Source organism: Colobus angolensis, unplaced genomic scaffold, assembly GCF_000951035.1.
Source record: "Colobus angolensis palliatus isolate OR3802 unplaced genomic scaffold, Cang.pa_1.0 Scaffold45, whole genome shotgun sequence".
Lineage (NCBI taxonomy): Eukaryota > Metazoa > Chordata > Mammalia > Primates > Cercopithecidae > Colobus > Colobus angolensis.
Window position 1 is genome coordinate 4,277,196 of NW_012117932.1, and position 20,342 is coordinate 4,297,537.

At 36.0% G+C, this 20,342-nt stretch overlaps 1 protein-coding gene across 1 annotated transcript in view; it reads left to right on the forward strand.

Moving 5' to 3' along the window:
* SMCHD1 (structural maintenance of chromosomes flexible hinge domain containing 1) overlaps positions 1-20,342 on the forward strand; it is a 156,572-nt gene that overhangs the window by 38,388 nt on the left and 97,842 nt on the right. The window contains exons 6-16 of the mRNA XM_011957791.1: positions 1,890-2,004; positions 2,126-2,245; positions 7,440-7,606; positions 10,278-10,368; positions 11,104-11,314; positions 14,126-14,246; positions 14,323-14,506; positions 17,249-17,443; positions 18,535-18,648; positions 19,185-19,291; positions 20,176-20,258. Coding sequence (XP_011813181.1) covers positions 1,890-2,004; positions 2,126-2,245; positions 7,440-7,606; positions 10,278-10,368; positions 11,104-11,314; positions 14,126-14,246; positions 14,323-14,506; positions 17,249-17,443; positions 18,535-18,648; positions 19,185-19,291; positions 20,176-20,258 — 1,508 coding nt within the window. The remainder of the gene's footprint in view (positions 1-1,889; positions 2,005-2,125; positions 2,246-7,439; positions 7,607-10,277; positions 10,369-11,103; positions 11,315-14,125; positions 14,247-14,322; positions 14,507-17,248; positions 17,444-18,534; positions 18,649-19,184; positions 19,292-20,175; positions 20,259-20,342) is intronic.

The window sequence follows — 20,342 nt, forward strand, 5'->3', positions numbered from 1 at the left end:
AACATGGCACAAGTATACATATGTAACAAACCTGCACGTTATGCACATGTACCCTAGAACTTAAAGTATAATAAAAAAAAAAAAAAGTGGAAAAAAGAAAAACAAAGTAGTGATAGTTTGTGTATTGTGTGAGGTGTTTTGTATAAATGCAGGGCTGTGTGGGGAGGCATTTTGTGTGTGTTATTTTGTGTCGACAGTTTGTGTGTGTTGTATGGGGATGTGATTGTAGATGTTGAGGGGGTATTGTGAGGGAATACTCTTTTGGGTGCTTTTGTTGTTTTGTATCTCTGGTATTACAGTATCCTACCTGCTCAATGTTGTCTTTATGTTTATTTTGATTATTTATATATGAGGATAGGACTTTTTATACCAATTAAAATGTTTTTGGTTATCCCATTCTTTGTTTCTGTTTCTTTGTTTTCTCTTAAATTTATTGTCTTCTGTTGTTTCATTTTCTTGATCCACCTTTTTTTTTTTTTAAATATTTTAGAATTCATATCTTCTCTGATCTTCTTTGAAATTTTATCATGCATATTTAGATTTCAGGATTAAAAGTATTTTCCTTCCCCCAACTTAAGGACCTCATTAGGTTTGGTCACTCTCTTCCTGAAATGACAGTTTTATTATTGAAGGTATTTAAAGTGTGACTTTATAGAAATTCAGCAATATACACATACCACTTTTTCACCACACCAGTAAATGTCTCATATGTAGTACTTTAAAAAATTACTTTTGTATGTATTGTGTTACGGTGACCTCTTGTATGTTAGATTGTGCTTATAGGAACATTAGTTTAGAACAAGTCTTCTGGTGGTAAATTACTTTGGTTTTTATCTATAAATGCTTTATTTTTCTCTAGTTGACAATTTTAGGTTAGATTTTTTTCAGGCACTACAGAGATAATATTCCTCTCTGTTATACTGTCACTGTCAAAGCCTGCTAATCTATTTTATCCTGTCTTATCTCTCAGCCTATTTTCTAGTTCTTCTGTTTGGTTTTTGGTGTTTACAGTGATGTTGATTTCTTTTTATGTATCTTGTTTGGGCTCTTTTCGTTTTCTTGGATCTGTGAAGCCATGCCATACTGGTTCAAGCATATTTACAGCTGTTTTCCGTTCTCCGTCCCTTCTCTTTCTAGAACTACATTTAATCTTGTGTGAGATATTTTTCCTTTGGTCATTTATGTCTTTTAACACCACTTTGATACTTTCAGTTTTGTTTTCTTTCTTTGTTTCCTGTGGTTACATTCTTTGCATCTTTCTGTTCTCTAATTCTCTCCAGCTTTGTCATACCTGCTCTTTAATCTTTCCATTGAGTTTAATAGTGGTTCCAGCTTCACTTTCGTTCTGTTTCTTTCTGATATTGGGGGATGATGTCCCTGGAGACTTTGCCTATATTTTGAAAGACCAGTGGTGCCTGCCTCTTCTTCAGAATGTTGTTATGGTGCAGTGTTCCCTCAGAGCTCTTCATTTATCATGATATATGGAAGTGACACTCTCCTTTGCTGTAATTACCATTATTCTTCAGACAATATTTTAGGAAGTTTTGAAGTAGCAAACAGTTTTGAAGGAAAGTTTTAGAGGCATAAGGATAATAAAAATACTTATTTAGTCCTGTTTGCTGAGAGATTTTCTGTTTTAGTAGGACTGAGCCCAAGAATTTACATTTCTTAAAAGTTTTCAGGTAAAGCTAATCCATCTGGCCTGGGGACTACACTTTGAGATGAACTGGAGTGGATGTCTTGACGCTGATTATTTCACCTTTCAGTTAGGGGTGTTTGCAGGCATGGTGATCATTTCATTAACACTGAATACAAGTGCAATGACAGTTTCTTTTGACACTTAACTAGCTTGTTTAAAATCACTGCATTAATGTAATGTTTTATTTTAGTGATCATTCAGGATATGTTCGTCCAGTACCAGTGCCACGCAGTTTAAATAGTGATATTTCCTATTTTGGTGTTGGGGGCAAGCAAGCTGTTTTCTTTGTTGGACAATCAGCCAGAGTAAGTATGAAAAGATTTCTTAGAAATGAAAGTTGATCAAAATATTTTGAAGTTGACTCTGTCTAAATGCATTAACCAGTTTATTAGGAATTTAAAAAGTACTCTTTTTAATATTTACCAGATGATAAGCAAACCTGCAGATTCCCAAGATGTTCATGAGCTTGTGCTTTCTAAAGAAGATTTTGAGAAGAAGGAGAAAAATAAAGAGGCAATATATAGTGGATATATTAGAAACAGAAAGGTACAATACATTTTTAACTCACAATTATAAATTTACTCCTTTGGATAGACGGTAGGACAGAACTTAACTTGAAGGTATGAAATTTTCATAGTTACCCTTTCCTTTAGTCCTGCTAGCAACAAAAATGGGCTTTCTCAAGCCAAAATCTTCAGACAAGTTGTCTCATAAAGCTTACTAAGCTTTCTGTAAATTGCTTGTAGGATTGTAAACTTTTTTCCCTGGTCTGAATTTGGGTTTTAAAATCTTTGTTGTATAATAAAATTATAGAGTTGAAAAACAGTAATAGGGTAATGTACTTTCAGGAAATTGGACCTCAAGAGAAATAAATGAGAGATTGCTGTTACCAGTTTACATTCAAATTCTTGTGTTAATAAGACAAAATGTTAACAAAGTTGAATCTTAGTGGCAAGTAAATGGTATATTTATTGTGTATCCCTTCAACTCTGTTTGAAACATGATTTTTTTTTTTTTTTTTTGAGATGGAGTCTCACTCTGTCGCTTAGGCTGGAGTGCAGTGGCGCAACCTCAGCTCATTGCAGCCTCCACCTCCCAGGTTCAAGAGATTCTCCTGCCTCAGCCTCTCAAGTAGCTGGGCTTGTAGGATTACAGGCGCCTGCCCACCACACCCACCCCACTACTTTTTTTGTATTTTTACTAGAGACAGGGTTTCACTATGTTGGCCGGGCTGGTTTTGAACTCCTGACCTCAGGTGATCTGCCCACCTCGGCCTCCCAAAGTGCTAGGATTACAGACGTGAGCCACCATGCCCAGCCTGAAACATGATTTTTAATCTAAAATCTTTAATATATAAGTTAGTTTACTTATTATTTTAAGAGATGGAGTCTTACTCTGTCCCTCTAGACTAGAGTGCAGTGGTGCTATCACAGTTCACTGCAGCCTCTAACTGCCGGACTCAGGTAATCTTCCAACCTTGGCCTCCGAAAGTGTTGGAGTTACGGGAAAATCTTTATTTTAAAGTGATTTGGGGCTGGACATGGTAGCTCAGTCCTGTAGTACCACTAGTTTGGGAAGCTGAGGTGGGAGGACTGCTTGAGCTCAGGAGTTCAAGACCAGCCTCTATAGCATAGGAGACCTTGTCTCTACTGAAAAAAAGAAAAAGAAAAAGAAAAGCCAGGTGTGCTGGTGTACTCACCTGTAGTCCCAGCTACTTGGCAGGCTGAGGTGGCAGGATCACTTGAGCCCAGCTGCAAGTGAGCTGTGATCATGCTGCTACATTCCATTTTGGGTGATAGAGCAAGAGTGTCTCAAAAACAATACAAAATTTTTAAAAAGTAATTTTGAACTCTTAAAACATTGATTTTCTGATTCTAAAATAACTTGTAGGAAACTTTATAGGAAAGCATAAAGAAGATAAAAATACTCCCAAGTCCTAGAGAAGCCTACTGAAACATTTTGGTGAATTTCCTTCTAATTCAGCTTTTTAAAATATAGACTTGATAGTTTTGATCCCACATTTTAAAAATTAACACATTGAGTATTTCCCCATCTTACAAATTGCTTTGATACGCAGCAGTTTTTAGTAGCTTTATAACATTTCCTTCAATGAATGTAACATAATTTCATGATTCTGTTGAGCATTTGGCTTATTTAAAGGATTTTACAATAATTGTAAAGACCTTGCTGTGAGTATCTTTGCGTAACATCTTACCTGAATTAAAAATTTTTTTCCTTAGTTTAGATTGTTATGATTTTAATAGCTGTGATAATGAATTTGAACTTTTGTTTTGAGATGGAGTTGCACTCTGTCGCCCAGGCTGGAGTGCCGTGGCATGATCTCAGCTCACCACAACCTCTGCCTCCCTGGTTGAAGCAATTCCTCCTGAGTAGCTGGGATTACAGGCTTATGCCACCACGCCCAGTAATTTTTTTCTATTTTTTTTTTTTTTTTTTTTTTTTAGTAGAGACGAAGTTTCACCATGTTGGCCAGACTGGTCTTGAGCTCCTGACTTCAGGCAGTCCGTCCACCTTGGCCTCCCAAAGTGCTAGGATTCCCAACAAACATTTCATGGGTACCAACAAGTACCTGGTCCGTTTCCTTTTATGACCAGTCTTTTCCAGCCTATTTTTGTTGGCCTTGTGTCTCTGACCTGTGAGCAGTTTTCAGAATGTGAGTAGAGTTGGTGGTTCTTGTTCTATAGTCAATAGTCTTGCCTTTTCTAAAGATGTGTATTTGCTACTTATGTCAAAAGCTCTCAAATCTGTGTTTCGTGTGAAAACTTTTCTCAAGACTGAGACACTGAAACATGCTAGCTTCAATAAAAGAAACAAACCATCCTAGGCCCTTTAAACAGAAAATACCTAACAGAGGGAATCAGATGGTTACCTGATTATTGGAAGGGCCAAAGGAATGAGTTATGGGCTAAGCCTTCAAGAATGATGCTAAGACTCTGAAGTTAATCCTGGAGGGATGCTGCAACATTTGCTATAATCATTCAGTTGGAGGACCACCCCTGGGTCTGGAATTCAGGAACTCACTGCTGTATCTGTGATCCAAAAGTTGGAATGTTCTCACTGCCACAGTTGCTCCACGACTGGAAAACAGAATTTATGGCCATAACTAGGGCTGCAGTGGCCTTTTGACACTTAAACCTGAAACCTGGTTACTGATCTTTCAGTGCCTTGTATGATAACAGAAAACCTTTAAGAAACTTCAGGAAATAGCCCCTGCTTCATTTTTGGCATCCAGATTTTGGCTAGTATGTCTAATTGGTGAAACCTAATTTGCATCCACAACCAAACAGTATATTTTTTTTTCCCTTCCAACGTCTGCAGCCCAAGAGAGTACAGTGGGTGATGAATACCAACTGATCATGTCCAGTACACTCATTTCCAGGTTCAATTAGATGTTCTTTCTTAGGTGTTTGAGGAATAACTCACTTTTGGTACCTTTGAAGTAAAATACTGGCTGGGCACAGTGGCTCATGCCGGTAATCCTAGCACTTTGGGAGACTGAGGAGGGAGAATCTCTTGAGCCCAGGAGTTCAAGACCAGCTGGGCAACATAGAGAGACCCTGTCTCTTAAGAGAAAGAGATCAAATATTATCCATAAACCTTTCTTATTCCGTCTTTCTCCTGTCTCCCTCTCAACTACCCTTTTCAATTAATGGCATCCACTAGCCATGCAGTTAGAGTTGGTAATCCTTTTTGTTAATCATTCAGCACATTTAATTTTGTCTTTTATATTATTTTCTTTCATCTATCCTCTCTTCCACTTTCCACTGCTCTAATTCAGCCATCCCACCTTATCTTTTATCATATGTTTATCATATATCCTAAAACTACCTTATTTCCTTTATGCTCTTGAATTCATGTTCTCATTTGTCTGGAATGTTGTTATTCAGTCATCTGCTGGGTGACTGTCACCCTCTTTTTACCTGTGTAGCTCTTGGTTCATATCTTCATACATAATGGCATATTGTTTTGTAATCATTTGTTTTTTCATTTCCTACCAGATGGAATTTGTAGAGCACAAAGGCACTGTCTTATATATCTTGAACCTGTCTTCCTTAGGCCCAAGTTGAGGCATAGGACTTACAGAAGATGCTTGATAAATATTTGGATAATGAATTTGCATCATTAGTAAATTCATACTAATCTACTGACTCAAAGTGTATGAAATGTTACTTGTATATATTGTAGCTGTGATATTAGCAATTTAGTGTATAGAGATGCATTAGAATGGTTTTGAATGGGTATGGTCTTAAGGATTTATTATTTTTTAATCAGAAATTTTAGAATTTGATAGACAAATTCTAAAAGAGCTGTAACACTGTTTTTAGTTAAGCAAGTAATCATACATACTTATTTTTAAAAATCAACTGATTTCCTAGATAGAATAGTTTGATCTGTTTTTATTTCCACAGTTTTTAAATGTATGTAGCAACATACACAGTAGATATAGTCTCCTATCACTTAAGGACAGGGATGCATTCTGAGAACTGTATCATTAGGGTATTTTGTTGCTGTGTGAACATCATAGAGCATACTTACACAAACTTAGATGGCATGACCTACTACACACCTAGGCTATGTGGTATAGGGTACTGCTCCTAATCTGCACATTTGTACAGCTTGTTACCCCAGGCAGTTGTAACAGAATGGTAAATATTTGTGTAGCTAAACATATCTAAACATAGAAAAGGTACACTAATTTTACAATATTGTATCATCTTATGCAACCACTGCAGTCAATTGTTGACAGAAATGTTATGTGACATATGACTGTATACGCATACACACACATGCACACACACGCGTGCGCACATACCATGTTTTCTTTGTTGTTGTTTTGTTTTTTTTTTAAGACATGCTTGTTGCCCAGTCTGAAGTGCAGTGGCGCGATCTTGGCTCACTGCAACCTCAGCCTCCTGGGCTCAAGCGGTTCTCCTGCCTCAGCCTCCCTAGTAGCTGGGATTACAAGCACGTGCCACCACGCCTGGCTGCTTTCGTATTTTAAGTAGAGATGGGGTTTCGCCTTGTTGGCCAGGCTGGTCTTGAACTCCTGACCTCAGGTGATCTGCCCGCCTCAGCCTCCCCAAGTGCTGGGATTACAGTAGTGAACTACCGTACCCGACCTGCAATTTTTTAAAACATAGACTCATACTACAAACTGAGAAGTTTGTAATTTTATCCTCAAATTCCCCTACTACCTGCCTTCCAGAGAATATTTAGATTTTCTCTGAAAGTGGACTCGTATCCAGGATGATTTTACCTTTAAGCACAGTGTGTTTGGGCTTAGCTAGCTGTGTCCAGCCTGCCCTGTAGTTTTCTTGAACGTGAAGGGCTGGACATTGGTCCTGACCCAGTTAAGTGATAGGTCTCCCAAGCAAGGGTTCATTCCGCCCGAGGGTAAGTGTCCTCAATTTTTTAAGGCATTTTAAAACTCGGTATTTGTCTTTACCTTTTCCTTTATGATTCTAAAATTGGTTTATCATTATAAGATAGGGTGCTCTTTATGCATGCTAGTTTAGCAGTCTGTGTGAAAGTTCCCTTGTCTTCACAGTGTTGTCACATACTCAGCCAGTTTGTTGTATTGGGCCAGTTTCCTCCAAAAGCTTTTCTGAAGCCTATTTGTGAAACTCCAAGTAAATCTCATTAATATTTGATGCAATAGCTATTTGTATAATTATAATTTAGATGATTTAATCTGTTGTATTTCTGTTCACTCTTGTAGCCCTCTGATTCTGTTCACATTACAAATGATGATGAAAGATTTCTACATAATCTTATCATAGAGGAGAAGGAAAAAGATAGCTTTACTGCTGTGGTTATCACAGGGGTACAACCAGAACACATACAGTACTTGAAAAATTATTTCCACCTTTGGACACGACAGTTAGCGTAAGTAATTGTATTTGGTTTAGGAAATGTTGCTACTTAACTTTTTTAAGACTGACAATATTACAGATACATTGAAGCCTCTTTGGTATCCTTTTTGCTCCTATCTCATTTTCTTCCCAGTACTCTGATATTGTCCAGTACTCTGATATTATCTAGTACTCTGATATTGGTGTTAAAACAGCTCTCTATTCATTTATTCTGTAAGTATTTATAGATCATCTCTAGTGTACTGAGCATTATTTGAGGCACAGGATTTTGACAATACTATAAAATTAAAAATGAACTTCACAATTTGTCAAATTGAGCACTATATCACTTCCATGACCCCGTTTTGTGCTTCTTTTCCATAGCACCTATCATAATATTCCATACCATATATATTTATTTTTGTCGTTAAATTCACTGCTGTGTCTCCAGTGTCTACTAGAAGAATACTTGCTACATGGTAGATGCTCAGATGTTTGTTAAGTGAATGAATGCATCAAGCCTATTAAAATAAAAAATATATGTATGTATGTGCCTATATGACATTAGTGCTGAAAATAATCATGTGTTTTTATTTCAGTAAAACTTGTAGGGACTCTATATCCCATTAGACCAAATCAGAGGAATAGTTATTTAATGGCTCTAATTTTTTTTTTTTGGAGACAGAGTTTCACTCTTGTTGCCCAGGCTGAAGTGCAATGGCGCAATCTCAGCCCACTGCAACCTCCGCCTCCTGGGTTCAAACGATTCTCCTGCCTCAGCCTCCCGAGTAGCTGGGATTACAGGCGCGTGCCACCACACTCGACTAATTTTTGTATTTTTAGTAGAGACAGGATTTCGCCGTAATTGGCCAAGCTGGTCTTGAACTCCTGACCTCAGGTGATCCGCCCACCTCAGCCTCCCAAAGCACTGGGATTACAGGCATGAGCCCCTGTGCCCGGCCTAAAATTTTTTATTTTTTATTTTTTTTGAGACAGAGTCTTGCTCTGTTGCCCAGGCTGGAGTGCAGTGGCGTGATCTCCACTCACTGCAAGCTCTGCCTCCTGGGTTCATGCCATTCTCCTGCCTCAGCCTCCCGTGTAGCTGGGACTACAGGCGCCCGCCACCGCGCCCGGCTAATTTTTATATTTTTAGTAGAGACGGGATTTCAGCGTGTTAGCCAGGCTGGTCTCGATCTCCTGACCTCGTGATCTGCCTGTCTTGGCCTCCCAAAATGCTGGGATTACAGGCGTGAGCTACCGCGCCTGGCCCCCAAATTTTTTTTTTATAGCTATGTGGTACGTATGATTTGCTGTATTGTTTCCCTGATTTGCATTAGTCTGAATTACTGAGACTTGCAAAATGAGTACATCTGCTCAAAATTCATATTTTAAAAATGCATCTTTTTACATTTACCCAAAAGACTGTTGCTCTTAATTTGAGAGTCTCAATTTTATACATAATTATATGCTAAGAGAATTAAAAAATTTTTTTTATGGGAAGATAAATTTGATTTTAGGAATACCTTTTTTCATGTTGAATATTTCTGTTTATTATCCCTGTTACCCAAGGTATTTAAATAGGACTTTGCAGTTTTCTTCAAGTACTTATTTTATTAGCTATTTTATAGTTTCTTTTTATTAAAGGAACTCAGTGTACATTAACACATAATTTAAATATACTCTTGCTCTAATAAAGAACGATTATGAAGAAATATTGCAAATTTCTATTTTGCGAATAAAGACATGGTATTTTATAATCCTGAACAACATTACCAAAATATAATCTTTTTAAACCTTTTCTTAAAAAATAAAGAGGTGTTGATTTCCAGAGTGTTGGTTTTCAGTGAGATGATGTCAAACTTAGTTTTGTTTTTGGAATATTAGGATAAGATTGTCTCAGTGCTATAGGAGAGGAGAGATGAATGTTCTAGAACAGGGGTTCCCAATGCCCGGGTTGTGAACTGGTACCCATCTGTGGCCTTTTAGGAACCTGGCCCCACAGTGAGTGGTGGGCCCGAGTGAGCATTACCTTCTGGCTCCGCCTTCTGTCACATCAGTGGCAGCACTAGATTTCTCATAGGAGCATGAACCCTAATGTGAACTGTGCTTGTGAGGTATTGCGTGCTCTTTATGAGACTCTAAGGCCTGTTGATCTGAGGTGGAACATTTTCATCCCAAATCACCCCCCTTCAACTCCCATCCCTGGAAAAATTGTCTTCCATGAAACTGGTTTTGGTGCAAAAAAGGTGGGGGACTGCTGTTCTAGAATGATATTCTCGTATTGAGATTAGATATCGAATTCAGTTTACCCCCGATAATTGAGTCCTTTCTGGAGTGTACCTGGCAAGTAGCATTATAGACTCTGTCTAGTTTATATTTATTTGATGAATTATTCCTCATGGAAGTGGTGTATATGGTCTTTAAAGTTGGGAAGACCTGAGTTGAAGCCCACAGCTCCATAACTCTATTCTGTGATGTCAGATAACTTACATACGCTCCTTGCACCCCAGGGTCTATATCTGTAAAATGAGATGCAATAATACCTGCATCTCAATTGTTTTTACCATTGAATGGAATATGTGTTTAAAAATGCTTAATAAAGTGCTTGATACCTAGTAAATAGTGTTAAAATTTTTTGATAGAAGATTACATTAACTATAATTTTATGTGAATTAAAAGTATAAAATTATTCTTCTCTCTTTTAGGCATATTTATCATTACTATATTCATGGCCCAAAAGGAAATGAAATACGAACATCAAAAGAAGTTGAACCTTTCAACAATATTGATATTGAAGTAAGAGAAAAATCTATCTTAAAATATTAAAAATTATGAGATATTTGTTCCAGTTCTAAATGACTTGGGCTAATAAAAAACACTCGATAATTAGACAACTTCTCTCTTTGTTTTTTACCAAACTACTTTGATTGTTTGATATCCAACTAAAGAGATTTTTCCTAGATGTATTTTTCTTGAACCTTTATTTACTGTAGTGCTTGGTTTATCCTTTTTTGTCTCTCTTCTGTAGAGGTATGCATTGTTACTGAACGTCAATCATCTCTTGAAGCATGGAGGAAAAGGGAGATAACGTAGCTTTCCTTTTGTTTGTAGAAGTTGTATCATGGTGACAAGATTTAGCGCCACAGAGCGTTTGAGTGTTGGATTCTCAATACCCTAACCCACGTGTTAGAATTTCACATACAATGTTGTCCCACTTCCTACCTCTAGCAAGAAACCTTGAATTATTGTGACTTTTCTGTCCTTCAGCTCTGATTTGCTGTTTCTTTGCTTATATTAAATTTTTTAGTAGTATATTCCTTATTGAGATGCTACCTTATTGAGATGCTACCTTATTGAGATGCTTCCTTATTGAGCTGTTTAACTCATATATAAATATATATATTTCATTAAGCCAGATTATTACTTGTACAAATAAACAGAATTTTTGCTTATTCTATTGTTGAATCATAGCTGAGAACAAAAGTAAAGTTACCATGGAATTTAATTATTTTTGTTTCATTTTTATTTTAGATTTCTATGTTTGAAAAAGGGAAGGTACCTAAGATTGTCAACCTAAGGGAAATACAAGACGACATGCAGACGTTGTATGTAAACACAGCAGCTGACAGTTTTGAATTCAAAGCTCATGTTGAAGGAGACGGTGTAGTGGAAGGGATTATCCGTTATCATCCATTCTTATATGATAGAGAAACCTACCCTGATGATCCATGCTTTCCATCAAGTATGTTAATCTGTTATCTTAGTTATAAAATACGAAGTTGTGATTTGGGACTGTGATTTGTTTTTCTAAATGATTATCAGTTGGGCTATTCAGGTTAGAAAAATAAATATTAAAACTTTTTCTTATGCAGGTCTTAGGTTGTTAGGTATTTGTAATTTTTGTAATTCCCGATTTTTGTGTACGTTCGTTTCTAGATGAATAAATCTTTAATGAACTCTTCTTTTAGTTCTGTTATGAAACCAAATTTTTAGATATGTATGCATATTAATCGTTTATATGTTCTCTTCTCTCTTTTTTTTTTTTTTTTTTTTGAGACGGAGTCTCACTATGTTGCCCAGGCTAGAGTGCAGTGGCTGGACCTTACCTCACTGCAAGCTCCGCCTCCCAGGTTTACGCCATTCTCCTGCCTCAGCGTCCCGAGTAGCTGGGACTACAGGCGCCCGCCACCTCGCCCGGCTAGTTTTTTGTATTTTTTAGTAGAGACGGGGTTTCATCGTGTTAGCCAGGATGGTCTCGATCTCCTGACCTCGTGATCCGCCCGCCTCGGCCTCCCAAAGTGCTGGGATTACAGGCTTGAGCCACCTCACCCGGCCTGTTTCTCTTCTCTTTATCCTTGTTGCAGTTTTACACTTTATGCAGTCATATCTATCAGTTTTTTCTTTTTGCTTTCTGATTTTGTCTTACTGTAGAAAAGCTTTTTACACCTCAAGATTATGTAAATCTGTAGCTTTTTTGATTTTGTTGTCATTTTATGGTCAATGCATTTGTGTTTTCCTTTTTTGTATGTAGAGTAAGGTGGGATTTTATTTATTTAAATTTTTGAGTGATGGGGTCTTGCCAGGTTGCCTAGGCTGGTCTTGAAATCCTGGCCTGAAATAGTCCTCCTGCCTTGGCCTTCCAAAGTACTAGAATTACAGGCGTGAGCCAGCACACCCGGCCCGGTTTTTTTTTTTTCCAGTAGAGAGATAGGGATTTAACAATTATTTTCTATGTGGTATTCATATTCAGTTTCTTAGCACCAGTTATTAAATGTTATAATTTACCCAATAATTAGAACTTTTATAATATTACTTTTATAATATAAAGTTCCCATAAGTAGATAGGTCTAGATTCTTTACTATAAGGTACTATTTATTTTTTTGTATATGAGTAATGATACTGTCTTGTAGCTTTATCTTGTAATTTGGTATGTTTGGGACAAAACATTTTCACTATTGTTCCTTTTTGAGAATACTTTTGCTCTTCTAGATAACTTTGGAATCAGCTTTGTACATTCACTTATAATAATTCTAGTGGGATTATTGGGATTGCATTGAATTGATAGGTTAACAATATTAAACTTTTTCTTTCAGAATACTTCCTGAGTACATTGTTAGTTTTCTAGGGTCTGCAGCCAGATTTTCTGATTTGAATCCCATCTTTGCCACTTTCTGTTGGACAAACTACTCCCTACCTTAGTTTCCTTATCTGGGATATGGGTAGTTCACACCTCATAGGGGTGTTGTGAAGATCAAATTTAAAAACTGGGGCAACTTCTCAGAATAGTGCTCAGCACTGTTTATTAAGTGCTCCTGCTCAGTATGTATTGTTACTCAGTGGCTCCACTGGCGTTTTTGCTTTTTTTGTGTGTTTTGGAGACAAAAGTCTCGTGTTACCACACAGGCTGGAGTGCAGTGGCACAATGTAGGCTCACTGCAATCTCTGTCTCCCAGGTTCAAGCAGTTCTCATGGATCAACCTCCTGAGTAACTGGGACTACAGGTGCCCACGACCATGCCAGGCTTAGTTTTTTGTATTTTATTAGAGACAAGGTTTTGTCATGTTGCCCAGGGTAGTCTCAAACTCCTGAACTCAGGTAATCCTCCCACCTCAGCCTCCCAAAGTGCTAGGATTCCAGGCGTAAACCACTGTGCCTGGCCCTCTCTGACTTCTTAAATTTACTATTTCCAATTTTTGTATGCTAATAGACAAAAAGATATAAATTTTTTCAAATGCTGCCTTAAAAAGAAGAGCAAGTAAGTTGAGTGATCAATCAGAGGGATTCTCTAAGAGCAAAGTGGTTTTGTTTGATTGAAAGCACCTTGTATATAAGGGACTTCTTGTGAGGGCTTTTAGGGAGAAGGTTTTGTTTTAGGTGCGTGAACTAATGTTCATTAGCTGAGATGTTAATATGTCAGGATCATGTTGTTTAATCCTAATTTATCTGGATACATGAGAGTGTGTTGCTAATAAACATAAGATTATAGAAAATTGTGCTAATTAATGCTCTTGATGCATAGTAATATATCTTACAGTTCTGTGTACATTTTTCATGTTTACTTAAATCTGAAAATGAAATTTCTAAAAAGGAAGCTTAATTTTAGCATCATTCACTAATTTGTTCAAACTAGGTAAACTCGCTGCTATTAGATGTCAGATTTCTTAGGTGATTTTCATGTGAACATGCTAGTTCTGATAAAATTGTGAAACTATTTTAGATACAGGATTTTAGCTCCTATATTTGTAGGAAGGAGGGATTTTGTTACAGGGGATAATCTTTTTGGATGTAAGACTCTTTTAGCCTCATGAATAGGTTTAAAGATGACAGGCCCAGAAGCCAGTACATTAGTTCGTATATAAGTAATTACTGACTTTTAAATAACAGACACCATTCATAATGTGGAACCACTTTGTAAACCTGCCTTTTTGTGGACAGAGTATAAAACTACCTTTAGGTTTTATAGAATGCAGTTTGAAAGATCATATGTGTTTGTTTCATTATTTCTCACATTTTAGCAATAAACATTTTGTTCCATTTGCCCTTTTGATCTAGAATTAAAAGATGAAGATGATGATGATGATTGTTTCATACTTGAGAAAGCAGCTAGAGGGAAAAGGCCTATTTTTGAATGTTTTTGGAATGGACGATTAATACCATATACATCAGTTGAAGAGTAAGTTTGATTTTTGCTGAAATTATATTTTTACCACTTAATTTTTTTTGCTAACTAACATTTTGTTCTGTTCAAGCTTTGACTGGTGTACTCCTCCTAAGAAGAGAGGGCTTGCACCAATTGAATGCTACAATAGAATATCTGGTGCATTATTCACTAATGACAAATTCCAGGTCAGCACAAATAAACTGACGTTTATGGATCTTGAGCTAAAATTGAAAGATAAGAACACCCTTTTTACAAGGATTTTAAATGGACAGGTATGATTTTTAAATATAAAGTTGTGAATGTTTGCGAATGTTGTATTTTTAAGTAAAAGAAGACACTAGCAGTGTAGGCTTTTGTTGGTATTTTGCATCAAAAGACTATGAGGTATAAATTTTTTATGAGCAGTCAAATGTTCACATAACTAAAAAATTTTAAGCTAATTAGACTAGGTTTGACTAGAATTTACATATCTTCATTAGTTTTTTTTTTTTTTTTTTTTTTTTAAAGACAGGAGTTTCACTCTGTTGTCCAGGCTGGATTGCAGTGGCTCAGTCTTGGCTCACTGCAACCTCTGTCTCCCAGGTTCAAGCTGTTCTCCTGCCTCAGCCTCCCAAATAGCTGGGACTACAGAAATGTGCCACCAGGCCTGGCTAATTTTTGTGTTTTTAGTAGAGATGGGGTTTCACTATGTTGGCCAGGCTGGTCTCAAACTCCTGACCTCAGGTGATCCGCCTGCCTTGGTCTCCCAAAATGTTGGGATTACAGGCGTGAGTCACTGCGCCCGGCCAAGATCTTAATATGTAGCCCTTGACATAGTAGAAGCCACAGAAGCATCTTGATGAGAACGTGTATGAACAATTGTATTTGCTTTAAGGGCTATATTTGTACACGAATAACCTGATTGTGTGATTTTTAGCTAGTCTTGAAGGTAAAAATGGGGTAAAACTGTGAAGTACTCTGAGCTAAAAGGTGGTTTGAGATTGATTGGTATTAAAATACATGCATTGGTTGATACAACAAGAATGATTTCACTTTGAAATTTGTTAAAAAGTTGAGTGAAACTAGTATACTAGTGTACTTGTATTCTGTGCACAGACCTCAGAGACTTTTATTTGATACTACTCTTTCAGTAGTTTAATGTCGAATTGCCAGGAAATAGATGATTTTATTATCAATTTATTGCTGGGCAATAAATACAGTGCATAGTACATAGTGTTTGTAGTCAGTCATTCCTGTAAGATGTTGAAATTAATTTTGCTCTTATAAAGATTCTGAATCATAGAAGATTAGGACGCTTTTTAAGAATTTTGCACTGAGAAAGGCCTTATCAAAATGAGTTACTACTCCTTTATTATACACTTACAATTCATTTATAATATGGTGTTAGTTATCCAACATTTATTGAGCAGTGGGTCTTTTCAAAAGCTATCCAGAATAAGTTAATTCTATTCCTTTGTTACACTGTACTTTTAAAATATGTATGTTCTAATTTTGAAACATTCAAGCTGCGCGTAACGATTCACACCTGTAATCCTGGCTACTTGAGAGGCTGAGGCAGGAGGATGGCTTGAGGCCAGGAGTTTAAGACCAGTGTGAGCAATACAGTGAGACGCCCTATTTGGGAAAAAAAGAAAAAAAGAAGAAGGAGGAAAAGAAATGTTCAAATACACAGAAAAGTTGAAAGAATATTATAAAATGAATGTCTGCATATTATTCCCCTAGATTAACTTGACATGCCTACTGAATTGTACTTTGACTGTTATTGAGTGTCTGGAATTAATGCATCTGGTAATTTGGTTGATAGTGAATCCATCCTGAGAGTTTTAGAAGGGGCAGTTTAACATTTTGGTAGTCAGATTTTCTGGTTCCTAGTTAATAATTTAATCTCCACGTCAGCTGGCAAACTGACAATAATTTGCTGATTTGGGAAAGAGTTGGAACCTAGGTATAGGATTAAGGGCGGCAGCCATTTCCTGGAAACTGTATACCATTTTGGACCTCTGAGTCTTCACCATGTATATATATTTCTTTTTCATTCATATAACTTTAAAAAAATCAAATTTATTAATAACTAAGATAGTATCCTTCTTGACAGCAAGCTTCAAAAACTTAGGCTGAAATTATTTTTAATTTTGCCTTACTTTCCTTTGGAAATGGCATATTATGGTGTAAGGTACATAAGAAGGAATGGAGTTCTGTAACTTTACAGACTGTCCTCTGTGAAAGCACGTAATTCGGAGATTGTCTTTACCTCCTCATTGTCCTAGAGGCAGGCATCAAACAAGTGTATAACACGTTATGCTTGAACAGAGATTTCTTATTCTTTCCCAACAGGGTGAAGAATGGTTGGCAAAAACACATCTTCTTAAGTATTGTTAGAATACACTTGACTTTCATATTATGAGTTTTTTTGAATAGGCTATACATATAAAAGAGAAAATTAAAAAGAAGTACATTTTGCATAGCAGTGTTTCTCAACCTTTTTTCATTATCACCTTCATAAGGAGTCTTTTTTGACATCTTTTTCTCAATTGTTTTCCCCAATGAAATTTTACTACTGCAGATTTACTATCTGTCTGTTTGTATATTGTATTCACGTTTATAAAGTACTTGATCACAGTGAGATTTTTATCGTCCCATTGAAAATGTGGTTTACAGTTAGAAGGCCTCCACTCATCCCTTTTGTGGAGCTAGCTAATTCTCCTCCCAGGCAGTAAGAGTTCATCAGTTTTTAGTGTATCCTAGGAGTTAAAGGTGGAAAGGAAGGTTTTATTGTTGATATTGACCATGGAGACCTTGGTTCTAAGAATGATACCAAATTTTTCTTCTTTGGTAATGCATTTATTTGAAATATCCTAAATGTGTGCAGGGGAAGGATCCAGCAGAATATTTAATTTTTTATTAGGTTTTCTGAATTGGAGTATATGAAAGGAAAAAATAAAATGAATGACAATGTTTATGGTTATATTTGTTTACTAGTAGCTATATTTCATAAAACATTTAAAATTCTACAGGAACAGCGAATGAAAATTGACAGAGAATTTGCTTTGTGGCTGAAGGATTGTCATGAAAAGTATGATAAACAAATAAAATTTACGCTTTTTAAGGGAATAATTACACGTCCTGATCTTCCTTCTAAAAAGCAAGGTCCCTGGGCAACATATGCAGCAATAGAATGGGATGGAAAGATATACAAAGCAGGACAGCTGGTAGGTATAACTTATTGTCATTTTTTAAATAATATTTAATTTAATTTAAAACATATGCAAAATCACATGTATAGAAAAGAAGTAGCATTTGAGTGGACTTTGAAAGGGGTAAAGGCTGAGGTTTACACAGATGATAATTACAAGGTAGAAGGCTGTCTGTTCTCTCCATAAATTAGAGACACCATTGTACATTTAAAGCTATAGAATTGGATGACATCACCTATACTTGGTAAATATAGCTAAAGAGATAAAAGGATTGAGCCTGGAGCTTTCCCAACATTTAGTGGTTAGAATGAAAAAGAGGAGCTGTCAGAGGAGACTGGCAGGGATAAGCTGGTGAGATAGAAGGAAACTAGCAGAATATGACATCCCTGGAGCCAAGTGAAGAGTTACAAGAAGAAAGGAGTGATAATTTTAGTCAAATGCTCAGTGGTGATGGAGTAAAGTGCTTTCTAGAAGATAATCTGAGCATAGAGATGTGCACAGGTAAGTGCAGAAAAACAAGTAGTAAGAAGAGTTGGGTTGTCCTGCTGCTTATTGTTATGTGTGAAGAGAAATAGTTTAGAAATGGGGCAGGAAAGGTAGGTTGTGGATAAACTCTTGTAGTCCTTGTTGGGAATTTCTGAATTGGAGTAGTGGAAATTTCCCTTAGATTTTTTAAGCCAAGTAAGAAGAAGAAATATGATACGCAAGTTTTGAGCTGATGTGTTTGAAAAATAATGTTAACTTGTCGAGTTTATAAATTGCTGTTCATCGTCTGAGAGCAGAATTTTATGGAGAAAAAAAGGTTTCAGGTACGTTGGCATTCATTATAATTGAATTTGAAGGAATTATGGACTTGTAAGACACATGCTTAATTCTGACACATTTGTATAAAGAAGTTGTGGTATTTTTACAACAATTTGTTAAGTACAGAACTTCAAAAATACAATTTTATTTGAATATTAGAATGCGGTTTTCATTAGTTTTTCTAATGATAGTTACCAAGGTTTTTTACTTTGTAATAAAGAAGTTATGTGAAATTATTATTAAGCCTGTTTCTCTTAGTAAATCTTAATACTGAAGTTTTTGTTTTTAAAAAACAATATTAGGTCAAGACAATCAAGACACTTCCTCTCTTTTATGGAAGCATAGTAAGATTTTTTCTTTATGGCGATCATGATGGAGAAGTGTATGCTACTGGAGGAGAGGTTCAAATTGCAGTGGTAAGACAGCAAGTAATAATACTGAAATACTCTTGCATAATTGTTAAGATACAGTATATTTTGTTTGTGACTAGTTTTACATTGGATAAAGTGGTTGTAGTTTTTGTGTGAATTTTTATGTGTCATAGTTGATGTTTTTAATAATCTGTACAATTTAACATATGCTCAGGTTTTGTAAACATATATACATTATAACTAGTTACCACATTAATTTTATAAAGTCGTATTTACTCTAGGGCCCACTAACTAGTAAACATTGGAGCCAGAATTCTATCTCAGGAATGAGTAACTACAAAACCAGAGTGGGGTTTTTCCCTATACCATGCTTTCTTGTTAATATTTGATGTGTTAGGACTACAGAGGTTATGTAAAAAATATAAACAAACACTATGGTGTAATATAAGAATAGCTACTGTTATTTATGTACTTAATTAGGATAAAATATATTTCTTTGGAAGAAACAAATGGGTATTTGTTTTTGTTATAGCTAGATTTAAATAGTTTTCTTTGAAATGTTGATAAATTTATTTATTCAGGAACCTCAGGCACTATATGATGAAGTAAGAACTGTGCCAATTGCAAAGCTGGATAGGACAGTTGCTGAGAAAGCTGTTAAAAAGTATGTAGAAGATGAAATGGCAAGGTAAGTCACACTTCAAGATGCATGACAAAAATAAGAAAAATTGAAAAGAATTGTGCTGTTAAGTATTTTGGAGTATGTCATTTACTCTGCTATTAGGGCATTTGTAGTCTTAGATATTGTACCTATTGAGATGAACTTGTTAAAAAAAATTCAGAGGTCTAGTTATACAAACAGAAATCTGCATTTGTTTTGTAGACAAAAAAGGAAATCTTATATATCTAAAGTGTCACTCTTATAGGCGCTATGATTAACATGTTTTCAAAAAACTCAGCTTGGCCTACAACTAGAATATTACAATACATGCTGAGAGGTAGAGATGAGTGTGTTAGTTCGTTTTCACATGCTGTAAAGATACTACCTGAGACTGGGTAATTTATAAAGAAAGGAGGTTTAATTGACTCAGTCGTGCATGGCTAGGAAGGCCTCAGGAAACTTATAATCATGGCATAAGGGGAAGGGGAAGCAAGCCATGTCTTACATGGGTGGCAGAAGAGAAAGATAGGGAAGGGGGGGACTACCAAACACTTTAAAAATCATCAGCTCTCCTGAGAACTCACTATCAAGAGAACAGATTCTTACTGAATTTTGATTCTTAGGGGTTATCCTGTCTTCTGAAGGTAACTTGTACTATAAACAAGTAGGAAAAAAAATCATAAAAATTTAACGGCTTCTGGCTTTTAATTCCAAAAGGTTTTTTTTTTTCCAGTAGCCACAGGAATGGTTAGGGAGGAAAACCTTTTTTAGATGATTAATCATAAATAATTCCAGATTTAACCTTTTAAAATAGATCAATAAATATTTAAGTTTCTAATAACTTGTATGTTTTTAATTAAGATCATAATTAACAAAGTTTGTGGAACATTAATATACTGGTTTCATAACAGGCTCCCTGATAGATTGTCAGTAACTTGGCCTGAAGGAGATGAATTATTGCCTAATGAGATTAGGCCTGCTGGAACCCCTATTGGTATGTTTATTTTTCTAATACCAAAAAGTGTGCTTTTCTTTTGTCTTACATTTCCAATATGTAAAAGCTCATGAGATATTAAAA